The sequence below is a fragment of the Mustela nigripes genome, chromosome 5 (assembly GCF_022355385.1).
Source record: "Mustela nigripes isolate SB6536 chromosome 5, MUSNIG.SB6536, whole genome shotgun sequence".
Taxonomy (NCBI): Eukaryota; Metazoa; Chordata; class Mammalia; order Carnivora; family Mustelidae; genus Mustela; species Mustela nigripes.
Genome location: NC_081561.1, coordinates 148658672 through 148684204, shown reverse-complemented (window position 1 = coordinate 148684204; position 25533 = coordinate 148658672). Strand labels below are relative to the sequence as shown.

At 57.4% G+C, this 25533-nt stretch overlaps 1 protein-coding gene across 2 annotated transcripts in view; it reads right to left on the bottom strand.

Moving 5' to 3' along the window:
* Positions 1 to 1360: 1360 nt before the first annotated feature.
* Positions 1361 to 25533, bottom strand: part of SMOC2 (SPARC related modular calcium binding 2) — a 143657-nt gene continuing 119484 nt past the window's right edge. For both annotated transcript variants that reach the window (XM_059399310.1, XM_059399311.1), the window contains exons 10-13: positions 11065 to 11164; positions 9096 to 9343; positions 5685 to 5722; positions 1361 to 2822 (exon numbers count right to left, since the gene is read on the bottom strand). In XM_059399310.1, the coding sequence (XP_059255293.1) occupies positions 2805 to 2822; positions 5685 to 5722; positions 9096 to 9343; positions 11065 to 11164 (404 nt within the window). In that variant the 3' untranslated portion in view covers positions 1361 to 2804. The remainder of the gene's footprint in view (positions 2823 to 5684; positions 5723 to 9095; positions 9344 to 11064; positions 11165 to 25533) is intronic.

Genomic DNA, 25533 nt, shown 5'->3' with positions numbered 1-25533 from the left:
CCACCATCACCATCACCATCACCATCATCACCGTCATCACCACCATCACCACCATCACCATCACCACCATCATCACCACCATCACCACCATCACCACCATCATCACCATCACCATCATCACCACCATCACCATCACCGTCATCATCATCACCATCACCACCATTACCATCATCATCACCATCACCACCATCACTCCCTTAGTGCCACATGCATTCTTCCTTTCTGGGGCAGCTCTGGTGACTGCATGACGTCTCTGTCCTCTTGGCAGTTTATGATTACGGCAGTCACTTTTGCACATTGATTAAAAAAAAAAAAAAAGCTGATGTCTTCCACCTTGATATCTTTTGGAAATTCCAGGTGTAACGTTCACAGGCACGGTCTGTGAGTTGGTCAGGGCACTTCTGAAAAATCTCTAACTTGGAAGTTTTTGACAAGGATGCAGGAGACCATTTTTAAACATGAGCAGAATTGGGGAGGGAGGCATCGATCACTAAAAGCAGCCACACTCAGTACACAAAGGAAAGAGATTTCTGCTCTAGATGTGAACCTCGTGCTCTGCCGTGAGAACCCCGTGCTGCAGCCCACGCTCCTCCGCTCACCGCCCTCCAGGCCCCCTCGACTGTCCTGCGCACCTGCCGTCATCGGAGCTCTTTCAGCTCGCAGAGCCCCGTATGCTCCCCCTGCTGCTCCACAGCCCCGTCCAGCCCCACCCCACCCACGGCATCTCCTGAGGGCTGTGTTCCCGTAGCTCCGTTCCCAGTGTGGGTTTCCTGCACAACGGACTTGCTGAGGTTGAATTTGAACAAGATCACCCTTCTCTGAGCAGAGAGAGAGGACAGACTTTCCAGGAGGGAGGAGGGAATTCTGAAGGAAATAGAACCGGGAGAGCCTCGCCTGGGAGGGGGCACTGGGCCTGCAGAGAAAGGAACGGCGCACGGCCTTCAGGCTGTGGACCGTGCGGCTGAGTGAGTGGCCTCAGCTCTGAGCAAGAAGCTTCTCTGTTTCTCCCGTCCTCGCCGTCACATCTGGCAGCGAGAGGTGCGTTCGGCCGCTCTGAGTCCGTACTCGGTGAATGAGCGACCGCCTCCCACGACAGGGCCCGACCTGTACCCTCTGTGCTGGGCCCTTAGCACCGCACAAACCCGCTCACAGCGTCTCCCCCGGAGGCACGGGCCACCACCCTCCCTGTGTCACGGAGCAGGAGACGAAAGCACAGAAAGTCTGAGCAGCTTGTCCCTGTCACACCCCGGAGGTCAGAGCCAGGACTCGGCCGCCCCAGCCCCAGCTGTGGCCGGTGGTCCTTGTCACAGAAGAGTAAGCAATGACGGGCTGTGTTTCGCTGGGAAAACAGTACACAGAGTTTTCATAGCATATTTTATTTGAATCTAAGAAAACTGATTAAATTCAAAGTTCAGAAATGTAAAGGATTATCCTATAAATTTGGGGTCGTAACTGTTCCTTGAACAACGATGACACACACTTAAGCTGGTTTTGTGACTCCAAAGTTTCGGGTTTTACTTTTTTACCGCTTAAATAAGTAAGAAGCCTCAGAAAATAGCTTCATGCCGAGATCATTTTATATGACGCGTGTTGTGGAATTTGGGGCCACGGAGGTTATTTTTCCGACCAAAAGTTGGAGCTAAAATAGCATCACAATTTGGCCCGCACAGCCTCGGACCGTCCTCCCAATGGCTCTGTCGCGCCGGGGCCGCTTGCTGGGGGCGGCTGGTGGTGCCTGCAGGCCAGTCCCGCCGTCACGGTGTGGACCTTCGGCTCCTGACCCTGCTCTCACAAGTGGCGCTCGCGGAATTCCCGAGGCCACCGGGAGAGAAGGGAGCCCGGGACCCGCAGGCGCTCGTCCTCGGCGGCCAAGACCAGCGTCCGGCCCCCAGCTTTTGCAGGAGGAGCCCTCCCTACGGAAGATACTCTGACTTTGTTCAGGTGATCATCTGACCCTGCAGGAGGCCCCAGAGTGGAGCAGGGTAGGACGGGTCATGGTCCCGTGTAGGAGAGGCAGCGGGACAGATGAGCCCAGGGCGGCCAGGCAAGGACTCAGTCCAGTCCTCTGACCGCGGGCCTGTTTACACAGCGTCTGGTCTGGACAGCGCGGGGTGGGGGGTGTCATTCTCGAGTACTTTAGGGCGTGATTAACCCGAGCCCAAGGCAAAGCTCCAACAGAAGCTTGGAAAGGAAAAGCAGCTCATCAAGATAGGTGGGAAAAAGCCTTTCCTCCCAGGAAAGATGGCTTAGTGGTTGCGGGACTCGTGGGGGAATAAGATCTCTGGACAGCAAGAGAAAACAAACACAAAATCCCAAGAAACAAACAAGGCCATGCCCGTGTTGGCCGCAGCGTGGGGACAGCAGCGCGTCGCACACTTCTAAGGAAGCTTCCTGAGGCACTGCGGGTCTCAAAGGAAGCGACCGCGGGGTCGCTGGGAGGGTAGCCCCGGCGGGGAGAAAGGCACGGGGTTGGGACCGTGGTGCCCGAGGCCAAGACTTCTACCATGTCGACATGTGTAGGATAAAGAAATCAAGCTGAAAGCCATTCCAAACACATCTCCGCCAAGTACAGATTTCCAAGGTCAAGAGAGGACACATACATTGTATGTGATTAGTTTTCTGAAGCCAGCTCTTCCGTTTCACAGATTAAAGCAGTCTGTTTAAATATCTCATTTCTACAAAGTGAATTTACAGTTAAAGTACAAAGTGCAAATACTATGTGTTTTTGGTTTTGTTTTGTTTTTTAATTGCCTTTTGGTGAGGGAGTCTCCCACAGGTCCCGGACGGCCTTGGCTGGTGAGCCGCTACCCTTGCTTCCTCGGCTGAAAGACAGACAGAAACAGAGACATCGTTAGGACGGTCCCATGCCGTGTCTGTGAAGAGCGAGGCTTGCCTTCTAGGGGTGACATAATCCGACCTGTTGTCAACAGAGCAAAAGCAATATTTTTTAAAAGATGCAAAAAGAAAGAGCGCCGGTTTGGTCATTTGGGGCATCAGGATTAATAGAAACACAAACATGAACAAACATGAACCTCCCACACTTCCCCCTCTCTCAGTGATCAGGGACATCAGCGAAAACACACCGGCGGAGAAAATTAGCATTTACTTTAAATATTTTCAATAGATTCAGTACATGAAATGTTCTGTGCAGTCTCCTGTCCCTTTGGATTTGTTATACAAAATAATCTTAATAGGGACGCCTGGGTGGCTCAGTGGGTTAAGCAACTGCCGTCGGCTCGGGTCATCATCCCGGAGTCCTGGGTTCCAGTCCCGCATCGGGATCCCTGCTTGGCGGGGAGTCTGCTTCTCCCTCTGACCTCTCCCTCTCACACTCTCTCTCTCAAATGAATAAATAAAATTAAGAAAAAAAAAAAAAAGGAAACAAAATAATCGTAATAATCTAATTTATGCTTCAAGTTTGTAAAGGCGTCATTGATTCTTAATTTTTCTTTTCGTCCGTTCCATTTAGGAGTCCTCCTCTCAGAAGACGCGCACCTCAGAGGTCTGCTGCGGGGTACGGGAGCTCCGCGCCCTGACTGCCGATTAACAGTGATTTGGAATGGCGAGGAAAAGCGATCTACAATCTCCCACATCTACTTTTCCAAGTGTACCAGTACCTACTGATAGAAACCGACCCTTGCTTCTGCTTCATTGTTTCGTACAACTGAACACTCAGGAGGCCTCTGGGCCGGCTCCGGACGCTAGGAGGAGTCGGAAGAGAAGGGGCGGACCCTCCGGACCGAGCTGAAGGGACGTCTGCTCTGATTGTCGTGGGTGAAGGTCCGCCGGCCGCCGCGCCCCACTTCCGGATGAGTGTGGGAGGGGCCGCCGGGGGGGGGGGGGCCCCGGGGGCCCCCGGCGGGCCTTCAGCCCGGGCCGGGATCCCAGGGCCCTGCGGGGGGGCCCGCGGCCCCCCCGGCGGGGGGGGGGGGGGGGGGGGCCGGGGGGGGGGGGGGGCTCCGTGGGTCACGCGTCGGCCTTCAGCTCAGGCCGTGATCCCAGGGTCCTGCGAGGGGGTCCCGCGGGGGCCCCGGCCGGTGTGGGGGTGGGGGCGGCTCTCCCTCCAGTTCACACTCTCTCTCCTCTCTCTCTGGGTCAAATAAATAAATAAAATCTTAAAAATTTAAAGAAAAAAAAAAGAACTGTTGGAGGAGACGGGCTGACGTCTAGCCCACAGCCCATGTCCAGGTTGGCGTGGAGCCCTGCCCTGGTCCCGTCTGAGTCCTGCCGGGAAGGAGAGATCTCGAGAAAGACAGCTCGCTCTCCGAATCATACCAGCTCCGGGGGCCTCCTGGCTCCCCCTGCTTCAACGTTTCTCGTCTGGTTATTCATACAGTGAATATTTCGGTGCTTGGTACTATGTTTTCTCCTCAAAGAAACATCCACGTACAAAGGAGGGCCCGTGACGTGACGGGCACCGCGTGTCAGACGCATCAGGTGAGCCCTCGAACACTACGTCAACACTCACGGTGGACTAAATGGCCACGAGGTGGGCATTAAAAAAAAAAGGGAAGAAAGAAATATCCACGGCCTTCCACTGTTTTATCTCATGCAAGCCACGGCCGGCTCCCACACGGGACCTGGTCCGGGGGACAGTTCACAGTAGCGGCTGGGAAGTCCGTCCGTCCACCGGGCACTGCAACGAGAGCTGGAGAAGGTGCTCCCACTCCGTCTTCTGGGAGACAGCCGAAGATGGAGGCTCGCGTCCCGAGAGAGTTTACTCTGGGCCGAGAGCCCACGTGGCAGTTGTCACCACCGCGAATGACAAGGACCTGCGGGCGCCTCAGCCGGGGTAGCGCTTTCCGACCCGCCCTGTCCTAACGTGTAAGTGATCTGTGGTAGGTTTTAAGAAGTTCAAACTGTAAAACTTGCTAAGCAAAGAAAACCCTATCACACGACTTTCCTAATGAAATGGTTTTAAATTACACCCAAGGTGCGTGCGGAGGTCTCCACTCACACCTGCAACAGACACCGGGCGCCCTGGCACCTGCTGCCCCGACGTCAAGCAGCGGGAAGGACCAGATCAACTACAAACTGGCAAGTGGTCCTGAGGTGGGAGGGTCTTGCCTTGGCTTCGAGGGAGGGAGAAGCGGGGGCCCTCCTGTTTATCCTCCGGACAACACTCCCGACTCCGGACGCCGCGGCCTGGGAGCCCCATCAGCTACCGTAACTGCCCACACAGGGCTCCGGGGGTCCGAACCCAGAACCTGGTCTGCGGGCACACGGGGCGGGCGCAGGAATTGCCTTCTGGAGCAGGTTTGTGTCATCAAGATGCCCAGGAGGGAAGGATCCCCTGGATGGCCAGAGGGCAGAGGGTCTCCACGGAATCTCCGTAACAAATTATAAAAAATAAATGGTAAATCTAAATCCCTGAATAATTGTTTTTCTTTTTTTTAAATGTTTCCACAAAACAAAAGGACTTGAACTTTTTTGTAAAAACAACAAAATAAGTGAAATTTCTAACAGTAAAAAAAAAAAAAAAAAAACCACGAAATCTTCAAGTTGCTGATTCTGGTGGAATTTTGCGAGGCTCTTTCTGGCCCTCGCGGACGTGGGTCTGACGTGCCTGCCGGACGGCTCTTCGCTGAGAAGCAGTTGGCCCTCCGCATCGGCGGGCTCCCGAGCCGGGCTCGCCACAGTTAGGCCGGCAAACTCCCCGTGCCGAGCGCCGCTGGGATACTCACCTGTCTGTTGGCGGCGCCTTCCGCGTTGGCTCTAGGGGCTGCGGGGAAACAGAAGAAAACACGGTTACCAGCCAGGCTTCCGCTGATGAGCGTTTCAACCAGTTTCTGAGGAAAGGACCAGCATCCCTTCAGGGAAACGCCGTCCGCTGCCGACCTCCCGGGCAGGAGAACATACACGTGCGGGGCAGCACGACCGCCAGCGGCAGCCACGGAAGGCGCCGTGTCCACGCTTCTCCAACGACACCAATGCTCTCGTCCAACTGTAGAAGAACGTTTCATTTTTCCAAAACTTGCAAAGGACCGTCACCTCACCAGAGGCCAGTCTTACCGCGCTGAGCTCCCCCTCGGGACAGGAGGCCCTGGGCAGGGGCCACGCGGGTTCTCTGACATCTCTGGGGCTTTTTTATTTAATTCATGAGAAACTAACACGTCTGGCTCAACATAATTTTTCCAAATCCTTGAGGGAAATGGAAGGGGGAGGGGGAGGCGGGAGAGGCGTGGTGTTTGAGCCGTGGCCTCACCACGTGGCCTGTGGCGGAGGGAAGACGGGAGGCTCAGACCCACGTCCTGCGGGCGCCCCCGGGGCCAGCTCCTCGGCACCTGCCTTGCTCCCTGGCTGCTAGGATGACCCTCCCCCCCACATTCTTCCTTCATCTCCTCGGGCTCCTCCTGCCCTCCCTGCCCGCAGAGGTGCCACCCCCATCACCGCAGGGCCATGCGGAGCAAGGCCACGTCAGTAAGATTACAAAACTACCAGAGGGAAGGAGGAAGCGTTTTGCAGCCCCCTTTGTGGACTGGCGCTCAGAGACGGTCGGGAGTGTGTGCGCCACTGGTGACAAGGGACACCGACGGCTCCCGCGGACCCCGCGCTCCCGGGCAGCAACCGTCCGTCCCCAGCATGCCCGGAAGGGACGCAGCTAGCATGACAGTCCAGTTGAAAGAGATAATTTGGTCAAAAATGAGTATTTCTTAATTGCTGAGTTTCTGTGTAATGGTCATTTTGGAGATTCATGCGGGAATGATGTAATGTTCAATGATTTTTTTTTTTAAATACTCCCTCTCTTGGTTTTATCATTTCTCAATAATTTCAATTATTTTTTTTCTGCTTTTATTTTTTTTGTAATAGCAAACATTCAGATCCAGTTTTTCAATAATGTATCTTAGTTGTAATATTTTAGATGCAAAATCTTGTATCATCTTGTAAATTAAGTGTGATTAGGAAGTTCATGGGTGATGACCCTTTGTCTTGTAGTGAAATATTTTAACACAAGCATGGATGTGTGTAGGGAACAGAGACAGTTCAGAGGAAGACAGACTCGGGTCTGATTGTGTCTAAGAAAAAAGTCACATGGTATCTGTTTTTTATTTAGTTTCTGATTTTTTTAGAGTAAAACATGCATTGCTAAGTAGTGAGTAAAGATGAAGGAAACAAAGACACTGGTAACCGTTTGCACACTGGGAGCGCCCGGACTAACCCTCTCCTGAATCTTGAGGTTTTTCTGGCTTTTCAAAAGCAATTTCAAAGTACACAGGGCAGGACGAAGGAACGAATCAAAATTGAAAATGAAAATAACAGTAGGAAAACAGAGAAGTTCCTCCAGGAAAGTAAGAGTTGCAAAATCAACTTGTTACGAATTCAAATCCCCAATGCTTATTTTTGACCAAATTGCCACTTTCACCAAATTTTAGCTGGCTTTTCGGGGGAAGGAGGGGGTTCATCAACCATCTCCTTGGTTCCTAATACGACTGTAAAACTCAGTACATTTGTTGGCCTGAGGAGCGCAAGCCACGGATGTTTCTAGTGAAGAGGACAGCGTCAGGGGAGACCCACTGAGCTCCATCACTCCCTGCCGTCTTCCCTGGGCGCAGGAGACACACTCTCTCCCTCCCCCATGCCTGCCTGGTGCACAGAGACCCCTGGGACCACTCTCAGGACATGGCCAGCAGCAGACCAGCCCCACCGCCCGGAGCAGCTGCCTCCCTGCCCCCCCCTCTGTGCGACGCCGCACTTCCCCAGCGAGGGGCTTCCCCATCAGGAAGGACATGGCCCCAGTGTTCCCCGCCTACTGCCTGCGGGGACCCCTGAGCAGGGAGGCAGCGTCACCCTGGGGAATGGGCAGCGGCCTCCCCCGTCGGCCCAGCTGCCCCGCAGCCACACGCTCTTCCCTGTGGGATCCGAACCCACGCGGTGACCCCACCCCAGCCTCTGCTCTGCGCCTCAGCGGGGCCGCGCGGACGGAGCCGAATGCCACCATCACGGTCAGGAGCTGGGCATCCCCTAGTCATGCCGGCGCCCGGCCGGGCACGGAGGAAATCAGGTTGTCAGGAAGGGACCGGGATGATCCCGGTGAATCCGGTCCCGGGGCCGGTTCGATCCAGGAGCTGCGGCAGTCATGCCTGTACTTCCCATGCTTCCCCAGCTGGGGCCTTGCTGACCACGGGGAATGGCCCCTATCAGGGCAAACCAGTCCCTACACAGAGAAACACTCACTCCGGAGCAAAGCCGTCCATCCAGAGCCCATGCACAGCCCCTGGTGGGGCTCCTCACCGGGCCACGAGCCCCGACTCTCCTCACCCCAGGGCAGGGACCAGACAGTGAGCCCCCCACCCTTAGGGCAGTAGGGGTTCACGCACAGCAGGTTGTTCTCTGGGACATCATACGACCAGGGTCTGGTGGACCACAGCTTTCTCCAGCCAAGAGGAGTGAAACGGCTGGCTTCTTAGGTGCCCGAGGGGCCCGAGGCAGGACAGTGTCCCCAGTACTGGCCATGACACCCACCTGGTCTCCCTCCCAACATCCTGAGGGCTGTGCTCAGACATCAGTCCCTCAGAGACCTCCAATGAGCTCCTCAGCCTGAGCCTGGCCCTGCCTCCCTGGTCCCAGGGCCACACGTGCAGGGATCGTCACCTCCCACAGTATGCCTGGCTGCTTTCTGGGACCTGGGAGACCCGTGAGCCCAGCCTCCATTCTCCACCCGCACCCCTCAGGGGGAGCCCCGCTGGCCGACTTCCAGGGCGCCATTGAGTGCGAGTGGTCTCCGAGATCCTGCACACGACTCTTCCCAATAAAGCCTGAATCGTCTAAGATGAACTTCTAGAGACTTGGGCAAGGTACATGTCACAGATCCAGCTGGGAACCACCACGGTGGATGAAGCTGGGTGACCATCATGACAGAAACTAGGGACACGGGGACAAGTCAGAGAGAAGGGGACCCGCCACATGGGCCAGGTTCCCAATGGTCTACGATTCCGTCTACGGACAATGACCTACAGGGAAGCGGCACCCCCCGACCTAAGGGACAAGCGACACTGTCTAGGAAGCTGGTGGAGCAGGCGTCTGGACCCGACGCTCCGCAGGGTGAAGAACAATGAGGAAGGGTCTCTCTGGGGGTCTCTCTGGGTTTGCTTTACCTTCTGCTTTCGTCACCCCCAGACAGCCCATCAGCTCCTGCACGGAGATGGATTTGTCGTTGTTCACGTCGCAATACTCGACAAACTTCTTCACACATTTTTTGGGTTTTGACTTTTTCCGAAGGAACCTCTTGAAGGGCTTCATCTCCTTCTTGCCGATGTCCCCGCTGGAGTTTTTGTCCAGTAGCTTGAAGTACCAGTGGACCACTCGCTCCTCCAGCGTGTGGCTGGGGTCGGGCTCGGAAAGCCTGGAAGAGCACGCGAGGTCGTCAGACACCTGCCCTTGACCGTCGCCGGAGGCACAGGGCGTGCTCCGACGCTCCCAGAAGGCGGCCCCGCATGTCACTGCTACGGTGCTGGCGCCTAACCCCGTGTGGGTTCGCCATCCACGGAGCAATTTTTAAAAATAATTTAAAGAAAGGAATTTAGCAAGAACATTTTAAGTTGGTTTCAAAATTATAAATGGCACAATGAACTCCGTGTGCTTATTACACTCTTGGTGTTGACCGAGTCTCTAAGGCCCGAAGCCTCGCTGCCCTGGGTTCCACGCTCCTCAGAGTGGGAGGGTCAGCCGGCCTCGCCGCAAACCCTCGGACCCCGAGGTTCCTGACTCCTCTAAGTGGGAGTCACTGGCATTCTGTCCGATCCTACAGAGCGGCTGGAAGAAGCAAATAAAAATACATCTAGACTCTTTCCCTTGGATTGAAAAAAGGTTTGGTATTTTAAGATATAAATAACTAAAATCTCTCCTAGAAGCTCTGCTTTGAGTCCAATCTTGGAAAATGTCCCAGATGTTAAAACGTGTCTCCTCACCCAGCGGACGATGGAGAAGAACGCGTGTGGACACCTGCGGGCCCTCTCTCCGCTGGCATCTGTGTCTAGGCTCTCCCCGCCCCGAGGAGCTCGTGTTCCCCCGACTGTGAAAACCGCGCAGGTATCAGGCATTCGAAGGCCACCGAGTGCCTCCAGCCTTCGGAGGAGCTTCTCACTGACTGTCCTCAAGCCCAGCTCCTCAGATTAGAGCAAGCTTTCCCAGAGTGTGTCAGCTGGAGAGGTAGGCCTTTTTATTTCTTTATTTTATTTTATTTTTTGCTTTATTAAGCTTAATTTACTGCTTGATTGTGACATTTTCTGTTAGCATGGCCTTTCCCCTCTTCTTGAGTCTTACTCTTAAGAAGAGAGGCAGAGAGAGCCTTGGGCTGAGGAGACCAGGACACTTCAGATCATCAGAAGAGCCAGGACGGTCCAGGCTCTGCAGGCAGGAGTGGGGAGGAAGGCCAGTGTGCGAAGGAAATAGGAAGATTCTTCCTCAGAAAAAGCCTTTTAGAAGAGAGGGATGGGCTCACTAATCCTCAGGGGGTCCAGTGCAGGGAGCTGCAGGACAGAAGACTTCGGGGACCCTACAGGAGCTCGACTCAAAACCCCAGACCCACACCTGCAGAACACCTGGGCGCTTTCAGAGAGAACCGGCCCAAGTTTCAGGAGTCACCCTCTGAGCCACGCCTGTGAATCCCAGGATGGTAAGTTGTACGTTATATGGGGTTTTCTACCATAAATACGTAGCATGTTGAAAACTTGAAATCAGACACTTCAATTCCAAGTATTAAAATCTACTCGATAACTGGAAAATGCAGCTCCAAGGCTTGACGCCAGCAGAGTGAGGGTCCCTGCCTTCTGTTCCTGTCCTGCCTGCCACCGCCTGAGGGGACCGCTGGGAACCCCAGGTTCCAGCTCTTCCCATGGTGACACAGCCCTTGGCGGTGTAACTGCATTCCAGGGAAAGCTGCCGGACCAACCACCTCCAGACCCACGGAGCGGGGGGACGCGTTGGGAGAGGACTCGCTTCCCAGAGCCCTGCTGGGTCCGGAGAAGCTGACCAGCCTCGGTGCCTAACGGCCACACCGGCATCCGGCTTTCCGGCACCTGGGGCTTCCTCGCAGCTCCCGCTCCACTGCCGAGCGTGCCCTACCTGCCGGAGGAGGAGGGGTCGGAGACCGCGTGGACCATGTCGGTGGACAGCGCGTCCAAAATGCTCGTCAGGAACTCATTCTTTTTGGCACCAGGACAACCTAAAGAGAAAGTACAGACATGTTTTTCCCCCATATTTCACAAAACCCACAGAGTAAAAGTCTTTCTCTGCAACAACAATAAAAGAAACCAGGGAAGATTTGGGAACTGTGCGGGCGCAGCCCATCGAGCGCAGGTGGAAGGTCACTGTGCACGCTGCCACACGCTTGTTGACCTGGAGTGCGAATTTTTAAAAGATTTATGTATTTATTTGAGAGAGCGCGTGAGTGAGCGTAGGCATGTGAGGGGCAGCGGGGCTGAGCGAGGGGGACGGAGCCCTCCAGCAGACCCCCGCCGAGAGCAGAGCCCGACGGACCGTGATCCCACCGCCTGGGAGATCATGACTTGAGCCAGAACCAGGGGTCAGATGCTCAACCTGCAGAGCCCCCAGGCCCCTGTTCTGGATCGTGATTATCGTAAATGACAGGCTCTAACGCTCATCACACCCCTGCGCGAGGCGAAGACATTCGCGGGCGTTCACCCCCGTCCCGGGGACGCCCCAGGGGTCCGCTGTGACCAGTCCGGGTCACAGCCGAGGTCCCCGTGCTTGGCAGCATCAAAGGCGTCCTGAGGTCACCCTGCGGGAGGTCGGGGCCCAGACACCTGCCCCGACTCAGAACACCTGTTTACGCGGCTCACCCCCCAACACCCCTCACCTGCCAGACCCCCTGTGCCGGCAGCCCCTCCCCCACACACAGGCCCCACATGGGCCCCCGCTGGGGCAGTGCCCCCCTCCCCCGCTTCAGGAGGAGGAGGAGGGAGGGCAGCAAGGCTGTCTTCTCGGGCCGCGGGAGGACAGGGCCTGCGCGGGACGGTGGTGCTGTGCTCCGGGGGATGGTCACTCGGACACCGGCCAGCTCTGTGGTCACCTACACTCTGCTTTTGTCTGTGTCCTGCTGGCGCTTGACTTTCTGGCGTGACTGTGCAAGCACTTGCCGGCGGCCGGTGGCGGGAATCTATTTAGGTTGGTTCCCCCTTCATCAAGTACACAAGCCAGGGACAGCTGTGAGCGCTCCAGGGAGGGACAGCAGGGTGACAGCTGGAGAGGCAGCTTCTACTCCGGGGGAAACGCTCCCCCTTGGGAGGACGCGACTTTTCAAGAAAAAACATGGTCTACGTAGCTCTTCCCCTGGGAGGCTGCGGGCGAGTCACACCTGACCCGGACCCGGGCACCCCCTGCGCCGCCCGCACTCCGGCTGGGAGAGGACGCCGGCCTCCTTGGAGGGCTGGGGCAGCGACTCTGTGACCAGCAGGACTGGCGGCTTCTAGGAAGGAGAGGACAGGCAGACGGGCTCCCTGCCCAGGAGCATGGGCGGGGGGGTGCACGACAGACCGCCCCCATCCCTGTCCCGGGTGCCCGCAGGGCCTGGTCCCCAGGACCCCCACAGCCTGTTAGCCTCGAGACAGCCGTGGAGGGCTGGGCGGGGGCTGAGGAAGACCCTGGGGGTCTGGGAAACCCCCGGCTGTTGAATGTCGCTCACGGGAGCAGCTCTAAGAGAGCCGGCGTGAGCGCCTGCGTGGGGGGCATGACCTCGGCGGGGACACACCCAGCTCTGTGCTTGCTGCTGATTTAACCACATCCCGCAAACAGAGCGAAGCAGCACGCGCGGGCTCTAACCGGAAATGACCTCGTGACCTTTGCTCAAGGTGACTGCGTGTCCTTGACCGGCCGGAAACGGGACTCAGGGCGTGTGGAAACGTTAGAATCCTTCGATGCACAAGAAGTTGACAAAAAAGCTGAATTTGCTTCTAAACCAAGAACTATTAGCTCAGTCCTGCTGAAGACCCTTCTTACGGCTCCACGAAACAGCCTGCCTCACTCCGATGTCCCGCAGGCGAGGCCGGTGTTCTGCCGCTCAGAGGAGCTGTGGTCCCGGAAAGACACTCCTCCTTCTTAGATGCAAAGACACTGAACTTCCTTTTACATAAAGAAAATAAACCACAATGGAGTTTGTCTGGAAGACAGAGCCGCCTCCCCCGCGAGGCCTTCCTCGAGGCACATGCCCCTCCCGGCCCGGCGGCTCCGGTGCAGGGCTGTGGTGCACAGGGGTCCGCTCGTCGGGGTTCTGACCACGCCACGGTGCCAGCTGCACAGATGCTTGCTGAGACCCCAGCCCAGGAGCTGGGCCCACGGTAGCAGCCACAGGAGACGGAGCGCGCATCCTGAGTCCTGGCCTGACCTGGGCGGACCACGGGGTCGTGATCTACCCTGGACTCCAGGAGCCCCCGCTCCTGCACCTGCTGCTCACAGGACCGTGCCAGGGACGCAGGGTGTGGGGGCCGCGGTCGAATCAGGGAGGAAGGTGGGGCTTGGGGGACACAGTCCCACAGTCCCCGCAGGGTCAGGGTTTCCGGGAGCTGCAGTGTTGGCCAGCGGGGTGGGGGGGGGGGGGAGGGGGGGGGGGGGCCGGGCCTCAGCCCCTGCCGCCCAGTCCTGTGTGACAATGTGCTGCTTGTCCCTGCCGCACAGGGCCTGTAGCTCAAAGCTATTTCTGAGACAAAACGGCAAATGAAAAGGTAAAGCTAGAAGAAATCAGAAGGAAAAAGTTCAGAACCCTTTGAGGGAGTTTTTACCACATGGAAGTGACAGAAATACAGGAAAGGAAACATCACGGAGGCGCGGGCGCAGCCTCAAAACCGCATGGAAGCAGTGACGGGCCTGGGGCAGAAGGGGCCGCCCCCAGCCACGCGCCTCTCCCTCATCCCCCGTCTCTGCGCTCCCGGGCCGCTGCTCCAGCTGCAGACAGGCCCTCTCGGGGGCCTGCAGATCTGCGTGTGTCCCGGAGCCCTGGGGCCTCGTGGGGCCACGCGCCGACAGGACAGACGCCTCACAACAGTCAGGACCCTCAGCCACGACTCGTCTCCTCCTCTCCCTGCGCAGCTGCCCCAGGGCGGCTCCACGGCCCCCCACAGCTTATGTTGTTAAAACACAGGCCTCAGGCTCAGCGGGAACGCAGCACTGTTCATGCAGGTCTGCCGTCCACACACGGTGCTCTCCAGCCCAGTGCGGACTGGCCCTCGGAAGCCTTGGACCAGAGGCACCATGCGTGGGTGGCCCCCAGGAGCTTGGGGACGGCGAGTGTCCGGCTGCTGTCTCGGGCAGACGCTCACAGGGCCCAGAGACACCTGTGCAGGGACAGAAGAAACCACGCTGCCTCCAAAGCTGCAGGCGAAATTATTACGTCAGTTTAGTTAAAACCCATGGCAAAACCAAACCAGCAGCTTAGCCTCAAGATGCTGTGATCCCATTAATCTGCAGAATCCAAGGAACACCCTTGGTGACCGATTAGACATCCGGGAAAAGCACTTGAGTCCTAATCCTGGTCTGGAGCTGCAGTGCAGACATTTGAGCGTCCACGGTCACCGACCCTGGTCTCCACCGTGGCCACATACCCAGGCTGCGGACAGGCTTGAGCAGCTCATCCTGCACACCGCGGGCTCTCCGGAGCCTGGTGGAGACTGTGTTCCCTTACAATCATCTGACCGGTGGTTTTTCAAGATAAATGTGTTCCTCACTTTCTATAAAATGTCCTTATTTTTAAAAACAGAAGCTTTTTGTCTAGAAATTACGGTATCTTTTTTCCTTCAAATCGACATCAGTGCACCTTTGGGACTTCTCCACGATCACATGTAAAACCGCTCTCTCAGTCAAAGCCAGAGTCACCTTCCTTTCCGTTACCTGACGCTCTGGGATGGCCGCCGAGGGGCAGGGGACGGCGGTGTCCTCAGGCGTCCATCAGGGGAAAGCAGTATGTGGAGACAACCATATACCGTATTTTTGGACCCGTGTCAGCCAACACCAACCCACGGGCTTGTCACTGCCTAACAGGTGACCACATGGGCTCCCGGCCACAGAAACGGGAAGGGGGCCAGGCCGACAGACTGGGTCCTCTGTTTCAGGGCAAATGGCCTCGTGGGGTGGTGGGTGTGGGGGTAGGACCCCAGCCGATCTTCCTTCCAGCATCTGTAAAGCTTCGGCCGCTTGGCTGTAGGTTTGCGTGGTGCGAGCCGGGAGAGCATGCAGGGGACGCTTATAAAAGCGAGAAATAAAGCTGCTTTGATTCTTGCTGTTGAAAACACAGAGTCCGGCATAGAGAAGCGGGAACTGTCTAGAGCAGCCGAGCCTCAGTGCAGCTGACGTGAGACCACCCGAGACACGGAGAAGACGTAAGAGCAGAGACGCCCTGACATTCCGGCTCGGCGCTAACGACAAACCCTGCCTGTCCCCACGCACAGCCGGCCCCCCAGGTCTCTGCAGGAGCCATGGCCCAGAGCGCAGTAGGACGAGAGCAGATCCCCTAAGACTTGCGGGCTGCCGGGAGCCCCGGGAAGAAGCTGGGGATCTGTAGGAGGACACAGCCTGACTTAAGATCTCTGACCCTGCGGCCCAGGGATGGGCTTCCCGAGACGGACCCCGGTATGGGGCCGTGGGGGCCTCCGGGGACCAGCTCGAGGGGAATCAGGGAGACCACAACCCTCTGGGGGGTCCCAGCCCCAGCGCAGCAAGTGCGCAGAGAACGTCCTCGGCAAGCAGGGGCGTGGGTTCGCCCTTGAAGCCCACCCGGGGTGGGGGGGGACGCAGGCCCCCACCCTGCGGCCACAGAAGGCAGTGACGGTCCAAGCTCAGGTCTGAGCGCACCCGTGAGGGGCCGAGGTGAGGGAGTCAGAGGGTGGGGTCCCCGCCCCCAAGGAACACGTCCTCAGTGAGCCTTTTGCGAGGCCCACGCCGACTCGGTGTCCAGAGCCCACACTGGAGATTACCGGGAAGGCCCACTGGCACGTACGAGCCTGCAGGAAAAGCAGGAAACTTTCCAACCTTAAGATAAAAACAAATTCTCAATTCTTATGTCATGACTCCCGTTTTCCCACCTTTTCTATGTTTACACATTTTATATATTTATTTTCATATTTCCTTACTTTCAACATCTTTTCACTATTCTAAACAGAGAGGTCCACAGGCTTGCGACTGGGCGCCGACGGGTGACGATAACACACGCCAGGAGTCAGCGCTGGACATTAGAGGGCGCGGCTGTGGGGGCTCTGCGGGTCCCAGCCTGCCCCGTCACAGAAATTCTTGGTCTTTGACTTTAATTCCCTCGTGGTTAGGTCATCTGAGTCTGCGACGGGCGCTGGGAATTTGGAGCCGTTGGTAAGTGAGTTATGAATATCTATCTTAAAGACAAGTGTTTGCTTCCCAAACCTTCCTACGTTGCTGGAGGGCAGCAGCCTGTCCCCGTGCACTCAGTCACTCTCTGCTAACCCTATTCGGTGCCACGTGCCGGCTTGAGTCGCCTCAAGGAGCGCATAAAACCAGGTGTGGGCGAGCACACACGGGGGCTCTTGGTGGCCGGAGGAAGGAGCACAGACTTCCGCTGTCTTCCCGCCAGGGGACGGTCCCGCCGTGGGCATAAGCATCGCTTCCTGGTCCTGAATCTGACAACTCGCTGCGACGCCCTCCACGGACGGACCGCCCTCGCTGGCTGGCATTTCTAAGGCTGTTTCTGAAGTATTTCTGGGGATAACATCACCTTCCTCTAGGAGCTAAGCCACACTCATCGCCATAAACGTAGCTGTGAATCAGAAAGGGCCTGAGGTCTGCCGCGACCGCTGCACACCCGGAGGTAAGGACGCGGCAGCCGCGGGCGGGAGCTCACGGGCCGCAAGCCATGGGTAGAGAGAGTCCCTGTGACCCAGCCAGCGCCATCAAACCCAACGCCCTCTGGGTGAAGAGGGCCGTGTCCTTCTGCGGCTCCACAACCAGGCAGAGACCGGGCCAGGACGGGGTGACCCAGGGTGTGGGACGGGGCCTCCCCTGTCCCCCGTCTGACCGCCCGGCGTCCTCCCGGTCCCGGGCTGGAGGAAAGCAGGGAGCAGCCCGCTCCAGGCTCGGCGACAGGACAAGCGCGCTCCGGGGACGGACGTCCAGGCACCGGCTCCCTGCTCCCCGCTGTCCTGGCAGATGTAGTTAAGGGGCGCTCCATCCTTACAGAGACGGCTTCTCTCGGATGACTGGCTCATTTCTTTTTCCTTCCAGTACTTCGCTCTACAGCGTTATGCGTCATTTAAGAAGGACTCAGGGCTTGGGAACAGGACGACCACCGAACCATTTTCAGCTGCAAACCTGGGCACATCCCCCCTTCACTGTCATAACAAATAAATCCCCAATGTCTGACGTGCTCGTGAACCTCCCGCTACAGCCTATGCCCGTGCCCAGAGTGTCGATGGGCTTCCGAGTCATTGAACAGTTAACGAACGTCCGGCGACAGAGGACCCCTGCGGCCTGTGATGCCACGGATGCCCGAGCTGGGCCGTGTGGGGGTGAAGACAGGTGCAGCCCCAGACTCTGCCCTTCTCATGGCTTCCCGGGTACGGCCGTGTCAGGGGCAGGTTGGGGGTCCCGACTGCGGACCAAGCAGGAGACACGCAGCCTGCCGGCAGCCCGAGCTCCGTCCCTCGAGTCCTGCCACCGGAGTGAGGAGCACTGACCTTGCTCCCCTCTCTGCGTGGGACCCCCCCATGCTCTTCAGCTCCTGAGCAACTGTCCCCGGTTCCTGGAATCCCACCCAGACCCAGGCGCTGAAGCTGCCAGGCTACTTACTGACCCGGGAGTGGAGCTCACGGCCGCGGAGCGCCCCACGGCCCTGCTATCCCGGCGTGCAGGGACACGAGAGTCTGTGCCGCGGGACTCGGCATCGGTGCCACGCTCGCCATGCACAGCTCTTCCCTGGGACGGTAGGTCTCTGCGCGGGGTTCATGTCATGGCGCCTGGATGATTCCAGGAGGTTTCTGACCACCCCCTGGGCTCCGGAGGGCCACGGCTCTGAGGATAAAGGGGCTCAGGAGTTGCCACCAAGGGGTGGGTGGGCAGCCCCCGCCTTCCACGGGCTGTCGTCCTGGGGACGGGCGTATCGGCTCTGGGGGCAGCGGGGTCCTCAGCGCCCAGCCCCCAAGGAAGGGCCTGTGTGGCCACAGGGACATCCGCAAGTAGAGAGCCACAGCCCCCACCCATCAAATACAGCAGAGCCCCTTCTGTAAAACCACAATAAAGTCACGTTCCAGTGCTGCTCGGAAACCCGCTGAGAGCCGCGCACATGTTTTAAAGAGGTGAGAGAAACCAGAGGTGGGCCGCCCGTGGGCCTGGGACTCCAGGAGGGCAGAGCACAGCCCGAGATGGTGCGGCTCTGACAGGCCATGCGGGGGACGCTCCCTTGCACTCAGGCCTGCAGCCTCGGGAAGCCACCCCCACTTCCAGAACGAGGGCAGAGGCGGTGCGCCGGGAATTCTGCTGACACCCACGGAGAACGTCCCGGTCCCCGTGGCTGTCCACCTGCCCGCGTCGTCACTGCCCACCTGTGAGGCGCGGTGGCCCCATGCCCTGAGCCCACGCTGAGCCAAGGGACAGACGTGCTCTCCACGAACCCCACGGAGCCCCGAGATGGGGGGGCGGCACCCTCCTTCCCGGTGCCAAAGGAGCAGCAGGCTTCGGCAGCACCGGCCGGCCGGCGCCGGGCTCCAGACCCCCGCAGCTCGCAGACCCCCCCGCTGGAGCCGCTGCCCCCCCACCCCCCACACGGAAGTTCTCCCCGACCCGACTCGCGGGCAGCACTGATCCCCGAACACACTCCTGCCCCCCGGCCCAGGCTGCTGGCTTTGCCCGGCCACCCTCTGTCCCCTCCCGCAGAGGGTCACTCCGCCTTCCTGGAGAGGATTTGCCCCTGCTCGCTTCCACGCCAGCGGCAGGGCCCTCCTGCTTCTGGGCTAATTCTCAAGCTATAACTCAATCTATCACATTTGGTTTTCCCCTTAACAGAGTCCAAGCCCACGGGACAAGGGCCCTGAGTCCACATCGTTGGGACCCCCGAGGCGGCTCCTCAGAGCACCGGTGCCACAGACGGCTCAGCCAAGGACCTGCCTCTGGGGTTTGTCTTCCCCCATTTCTGAGATGTGTGGTTTGTCCCCAGAAATGAAGACACGGATCAAACCCTCTAGGGCCCATGCAATACGGATTCCGAAGCTTTCAGATATCAAAAGATTTCCGATGTGCGCATTCCTCAACGTCCGAGTGATTATCTGAACCCAGCACGCGTCCCAGAGCCCGTTTCCCGCCTCGCTACACCCTCTGATTCCCACAGAGAACATCATGCACAAGAGAAAACTCTCCAAAGACGGCAAATGACATCCTTCTGACGTGTGTTCTCCAGCGGGCGGGGGGACGTGGACCGGCCGGCTTGCTCCGCAGCGTGCGCAAAGCTAGAGAGTCCCTTGGGGTTTGGGGCGGCCTCTGTTCTGAGGGGCAGCTGGGACTGAGGAAGAGGCCCCTCCAGGCTTCACGTGGGGCCACTTTTTCTCATTTCCAACAACGATAAGGTGACCGCTGCTCAGGTGACGGAGGTCAATGGCTCGTCACTTGGGGTCAAGGTCTTAAGTCGGCGGATAGAGTCAGTGTCTGGTGAGGTCTGTGGGGGACACCCCGGACCCAGCCTTCAGCTTCTCATTTTCCAAAAACCTCCGCGATGGCACGAATGAAGAAGGACACGGATGCTTCGGGCACCGAACGTGGAAGCGCACAAAAGCGAGGCTGGGAAATCCGGTCTTGGGCAGACGGCTGAGGCGGCTTCTAGGAGCTGATGCAGCGAAGGCAGCCCCGCCGCGGGGACGCGCTGCTCGTGTGGGAGGTCACTCCTCGCGAGCCTGAGTCGCTGTTGACCAACTCAACCAGCCGTTCACCAACCAGCGGCCCCGAGACCTCCGATCCACTCAGGGATTCTGACGGTGATGTGCGAAGGTTCTGGAACGATCATTTCACGCCGTATTTAGGAAGCATCCGTCCAGAGATGCGAGAGGGGGTGGAGTTCATCCACAATCGCCACGACTCACAGCGATCTCTACCTGCGTCTGCGGCGCGAAGCCGTGTGGGTCGTGGTCAGAGAGCAGCTCTGCCCTGGGCTCTGCCGTCCTGCGCGTCACCCACCCCGCTGCAGTCGCTGGAAATCCTGTCGTCCGAAGGAACAGATCTAATGGTACGATGTGATATGGAAACGAAACAAGGAACCCGCACAGTTTCTGTATTCCCTGAACACAAGCTCTTCCTAGACAGTCTGAGGCAGAACGTGAACCCCCATTTCTATGTGTGCCTCACTGGCCGAGGGGCTCATGCTGCTCCCCGAACACGGTGCACTCACCGCCTGGCTCAGCTCTTTCCATTTTTAACAAAGTCGTTCAATGCTGCTCTTCCCCAGGAACGCTTCCTGCCTCGTACGGCGGACGCAACCTCTCTGCCCTAAACTCCCGACGTCCACAGCAGCCGTCTGCCTACCAGGACTGAGCTGGGCGCCAAGTGCTTCTGGCCTTCCCGGTGCACAGGGCAGTCTCGCAAGGACAGTTTTGTGCCCAGTTTGGAAAATCAAGCTACGTGGGTTTAGGATACTTTCTACTCCACACACCTCTGACCAGGAGGGGCTCTTGGAGGAAAGGCTGTGCTAGACATGAAGAGGACCGTCTGCTGACACAGAGCCTGTCCAGATCCGGAGTCGGAGGACCCCGAGCAACGAGGTTTTTGTGCAGACTCGGCAGGTGGGGCACGGACTCACGGCAGCTGCCGGCTTCGAGCAAATGACTGCGCTTTGAAAAAGGGTCATTGCTGCGCAGGTCAGTATCACGGACGCGGGAAACACTGTGCTTCAGGAGGGCTTTGGAAAGCACCACCTCAAGCGGCAGAACGCAGGAAAGCAGCCCCTGCCTGATGCACCCCTCTGCCTGTCCCGGCCCTGAGCACACAAGGAGTGGCCCAGGGAGCAGAGTGTCCACTCACCAGAAGGGCTGAGTAATCACTTCCGCTCCCTGAGTCTTACAGGCAAAAGGTTATGTGCCCCAGCAGGAGCTCCCGCTTCCAGAAACTGGCTGAGTGACTTGAGTATCGTAGTCCCAGCGGCGTTACAGTTTCCCGGGCCACAGACATGGATCTAACCGGCAGGAAGATCAGGCACTGACACCCCTGAAGACCCTTGCACAGAAGGTGCCTGAGAACAGGGGTGCCTCTGCACCCTGACTTCCGGAGTCTGGACAATGAGTGAGGTTGCAGGCTGTGCACTCAGCACCTGTCAGCCCGACCACCTGGTCCCAGGAAAGATGGTGCAGACACGCTCCCCCACGCCCCACCAAGGCTGACGGAGGAGACCTTCGGGGACTCTGCTCCCTGGGTCCAGCGACCTGCCCCTCAGTGATGGGCCCGCTTCCCCCAGAACCCCCACTGCACCAGGTTGGGACGCTAGCGCTCTGCCCCTTCCAGTGGTCTGAAAGCCCTGGGGTGGCCTGGAGGGGCACCGTCCCAGCGGGCAGGCCACGCAGGACAGTGCGGACAGAGGGACCGAGAGCTCGGCGGGCGTTTACAGAGCACAGACAGCACCAGTCAATGGGATCCCACCGCCCGTCCAGCTTGAAGCTTGCAGGTCTGCCGGAGAACCTTCTGGAAGCCCGACCAGATAAGCAAACATGGTGAGGAGATGAGGCTTACAGGAAGGATAACTTACACCAGATCCACGCTGCGGGTTTCACATTTTCAGACTTAACACTGTTTCTCTGAATTACACATCAAGTCATTTCTCAATATTGAAACTGCAAGTGTATATTGTGTCCCCGCAGATTTCTACCCCTGGCCTGCAGACGGCCACGAACTGTGGCTGCGTGCAGAAGCAGGACCAGCTTCGTTCTGGAACGGGGTGCTTCCACTCGGTGTCCCGGTGTTTATTTGTGCTCAGGGTGCATCAGTTTAAGGCAGAACTGTTTCTTACAATCCAATATTTTCGTTTGGGAGGCAGCCACAGAAGGGCGAACTCTTCTCCCCCGAGGGTAACTAGATTTTACTGTTCTGTTTCTAAGAACTTTTGTAGGCACTTTGTTTTCCCAATACAACGGCACCAGAGGTAGAACAGGCCGCGTGCACGCTCCCCTCGTGGCTGCGCAGGAGGCCCCGGGGAGGGAGGAGGCGGTCACAGCCACCTCCTGGATGGTGTATCGTAGTCCCAGGATGCCCCCCGCTGCCGTCCCCTCGAACAAAGACCACAGCCCTCGAGCCAGAGCCCCCCGTGAGCCCTCGCGGTGACAGGCGCCCCCATCGGCTGGGTGGGAATCCACCTTAACCCGACTCCTTGCTCAGGTCCAACCCCACAGAACGACAACCAGCATCTGCTGGCCCCGGGCTTCGCAGTAAGACATGCGTCTCCCTCCTCAACACTCTGCCCACGGATGGCAACACAGCTGGCCGCATCAGGGAAGCGGTCGTCCCCAGGACTCCTCGGCAGTCTCCTTCTGTACCCGCCCATCTTTACTCTTTTAGAATGTGAGAAAGTCGGCGGATGGAGGCGGGAGCTCTTGGCAAGACCGTGCCAATGGACGTGGTTTGGAACGAAGGTGTCTGGGAGCACCCGCGTCCACTGCTGGCCGGGGGAGCCTCGCTCAGCCTTCCTGGGTCCACGGCCCGTATTGCAGGACGAGCCAAGTTCAAATGGAGGAGGACATCAGGACCGAGAAAACGGAAAGCTACGGGAGGCCGGTGGGAACGAGAGTCAGGTTAATACACAGAAGACACATCTGGTGTGGGTGCAGCCACGCATCGGAGTCCAGAGCCGGCATGAAGAGGGATGGTCCACCAGAAGGTCTACCTGACTCAATGCTACGGAGAGAAAATGCCACTTGCTGATACCGAACCCGAAGAGAATCCTGTCCTATGGCGAACATGTGAGCCGCGCCATGAGGTTGGCTGCAGCCCTGCCCACACCCTGACCAACGACACGGCTCCCGCAGGGCGTGGCCCCTGCACCTGCAGCCCCAAATCCTACCGAACCTACTAGAGGACACTCAGCTGATCATACAGTCACCTCACTGCTTGCCCAAAGTTCCCAGGCAAAAAGCTGAAGATAGGTGTCTGTTTCTCTCCTGCATGTTTGCTATGTCTTCTCAGAATTTGATAAATACGGTTCACCTCCCAACGTGGGGGCCTGGAACGCATCTTTTCTCTGAAGTTGGTAGATGAGGAACTGTTTGCTTTGAGAATCACATCAATTAGGAGTCTAACCATAACACACTGGGTAGAAGAATGTCCCTCACTCACAGAGGTGGCCAGCCAAGGTTCCCCAAATGCCGTCCAGGGCCCACCCAAGCACACAGAACAGGGGGATCGAGATCATGAGTCTCTAGGGCTGTGTTTCCAGCCTAAAAGGGTCTGTGAGCAGGTGTAGCCAAAGGTGTCTTTCAGCCATTACTACAAATCCCAGTGAGGACGCTGATTTGGCCTGGAGCCCCCCCAGGGAACTGCCCACAACGGCCGAGAGACACACGTGTAGGTAACAGAACGAGGTCGGCGGCTACGTGAGTGCTAACCAGACACCAATAAAGGCTAATGTTTAGTTTTAGAACAACTGACCCATAGCCCTTCTTCACGGGCAATAATTAGAAAGTCGGGACCATTGCCTTTTATGGCCCCAAACGGTGTAGACCGGTGTAGAAAGTCGCAGCCAACAAAGACGAAACCCAAGTGGCCACAGGCACGTTTGTGCGAAGGTTACAGCCAAGCCCTATAAAATGTGTCTATTCTGGTTCTTAACAGAATGCACATAAAAATGCAGCTGTGTCCCAGACGTCCCTGGGCCACTTCGAGTAACCCGAGCCGTGCGGAAATCTCCCACACGTGGCCGATTCTTTCTGAAGATAGAAAAGCAGAGGCAAAATAAGAATTCGGATATTTTTTCTTTTTTTTTTCTTTTTAAGATTTTTTTCTTTATTTGAGAGGGAGAGAGAGCACAAGCAGGGGGAGTAGCAGAGGGAGAAGCCGGCTCCCCACTGAGCAGGGAGCCTGATGCGGGACTTGATCTCAGGACCCCAGCATCATGATCTGGGCCAGTCATGGAGCCCCACATGGCAGGATGGTCGTGGCCAGCCTGGCACCAGCCTCCAAGCCCCAGCGAGACAAGGCAGGCCTGAGTGACCGACCTGGCTTGTCTCATCCACACGTGAGGACATTCTCCCTCCAGAACTCGGCTTCTATCCCTGAGCAGCGCAAGCAGTGCAACTCTGGGCTGCGACGGGCTTCCTCTCCTGTGCTCAGATCTCGTCTCTGGTCAGCTGTTGGGTGATTTCTCCAATGACCAACATCGCAGACTGTTGATTTTTACTATTCTCAGTGAGGAGCTCTTGTCTCAACAAAGCCCACAGACTACGAAAGCCAGAGCGATGTCTTCACTCCAGCATCCAAGAGGGCCTGGACAGGCTGTTACATGTGTAAACACAGAACTCACTCCCCGCTCAGAGGGCTGCTTGCCTTATGCGCTGAGAAAACCCAGAGCTTGTGTGTCTGCATTCCCTGTGCCCACGAGCTGGCGTCCCCGACCAGGGAGCTGCAGGGGGTGGGCCGCTGCACCTTGTGTTGGGGTGGGGGCTTGTCACACGGGTCACCATCGCCTGCCCCAGGGCCCATGGCCACGGAGGCCTCAGCTCTTGGCCCGCCTTTGCTGGATGTACTCCCTCAACACTCACAAGGAAAGGGAGCTTCCTGGGAGGGGGCCATGGAACCAAGTGGCAAACTTAGGGCCAGCTCATTGCTTCCTACGCCTTGAGTCTGTGCCATTTACTTCTAAGAGGTAAAGAAGAAAGAGCAGGAAAAATATAACCACAAACACAAATGCCATGATGAAAGGAAACCAGAATCCCTATAATACAGACGAGAGCAGGACTCTGATTCAAGAGGCACCCCACATTGGCTGGGTGACCTTGCACAAGTCACCTGACCTCTCTGGATCTGAAGGTCCTCCCCTCAGAGCAGAGCCTGGATTGTGCTATCATCCCATAACCTCTGCTGGGTGGAACCCGAATGGGCATGAGGAAAGGTGGGTCTCCAAGACCATCCTTCCAAATAAGCCAGAGCTAAGGCTAGATCGCAGCTCATGCAAGGACACTTAGCGTTCTGGGTGGCCTGGGAGTCCCAGGTATCTTGCTATCTCTAGCAGCAAACCCTACACAGGAGCCCCAGTGAAGCAAAGCAGGAGGACTGGGGGGAAAATTCAAATCATTTGCATTGATTTTGGTAAACTGAGCTTCATTAACATCGGACATAAAATTGGTGTTTGTAGGAGTTGTGGTGGCGGTGATAGTGATGGTGATGATGATGGTGTTCATGAGGGTGATGGTGGTGACAATGACAATGATGACGGTGGTGATGATGGTGATGGTGATGGTAGTGATGATGATGGTGATGGTGGTGATGGTGGTGATGGTGATGATGATGATCATGATGATGGTGATGGTGGTGATGGTGGTGATGGTGATGATGGTGATGATGATGATGGTGATGATGGTGATGATGATGGTGGTGATGATG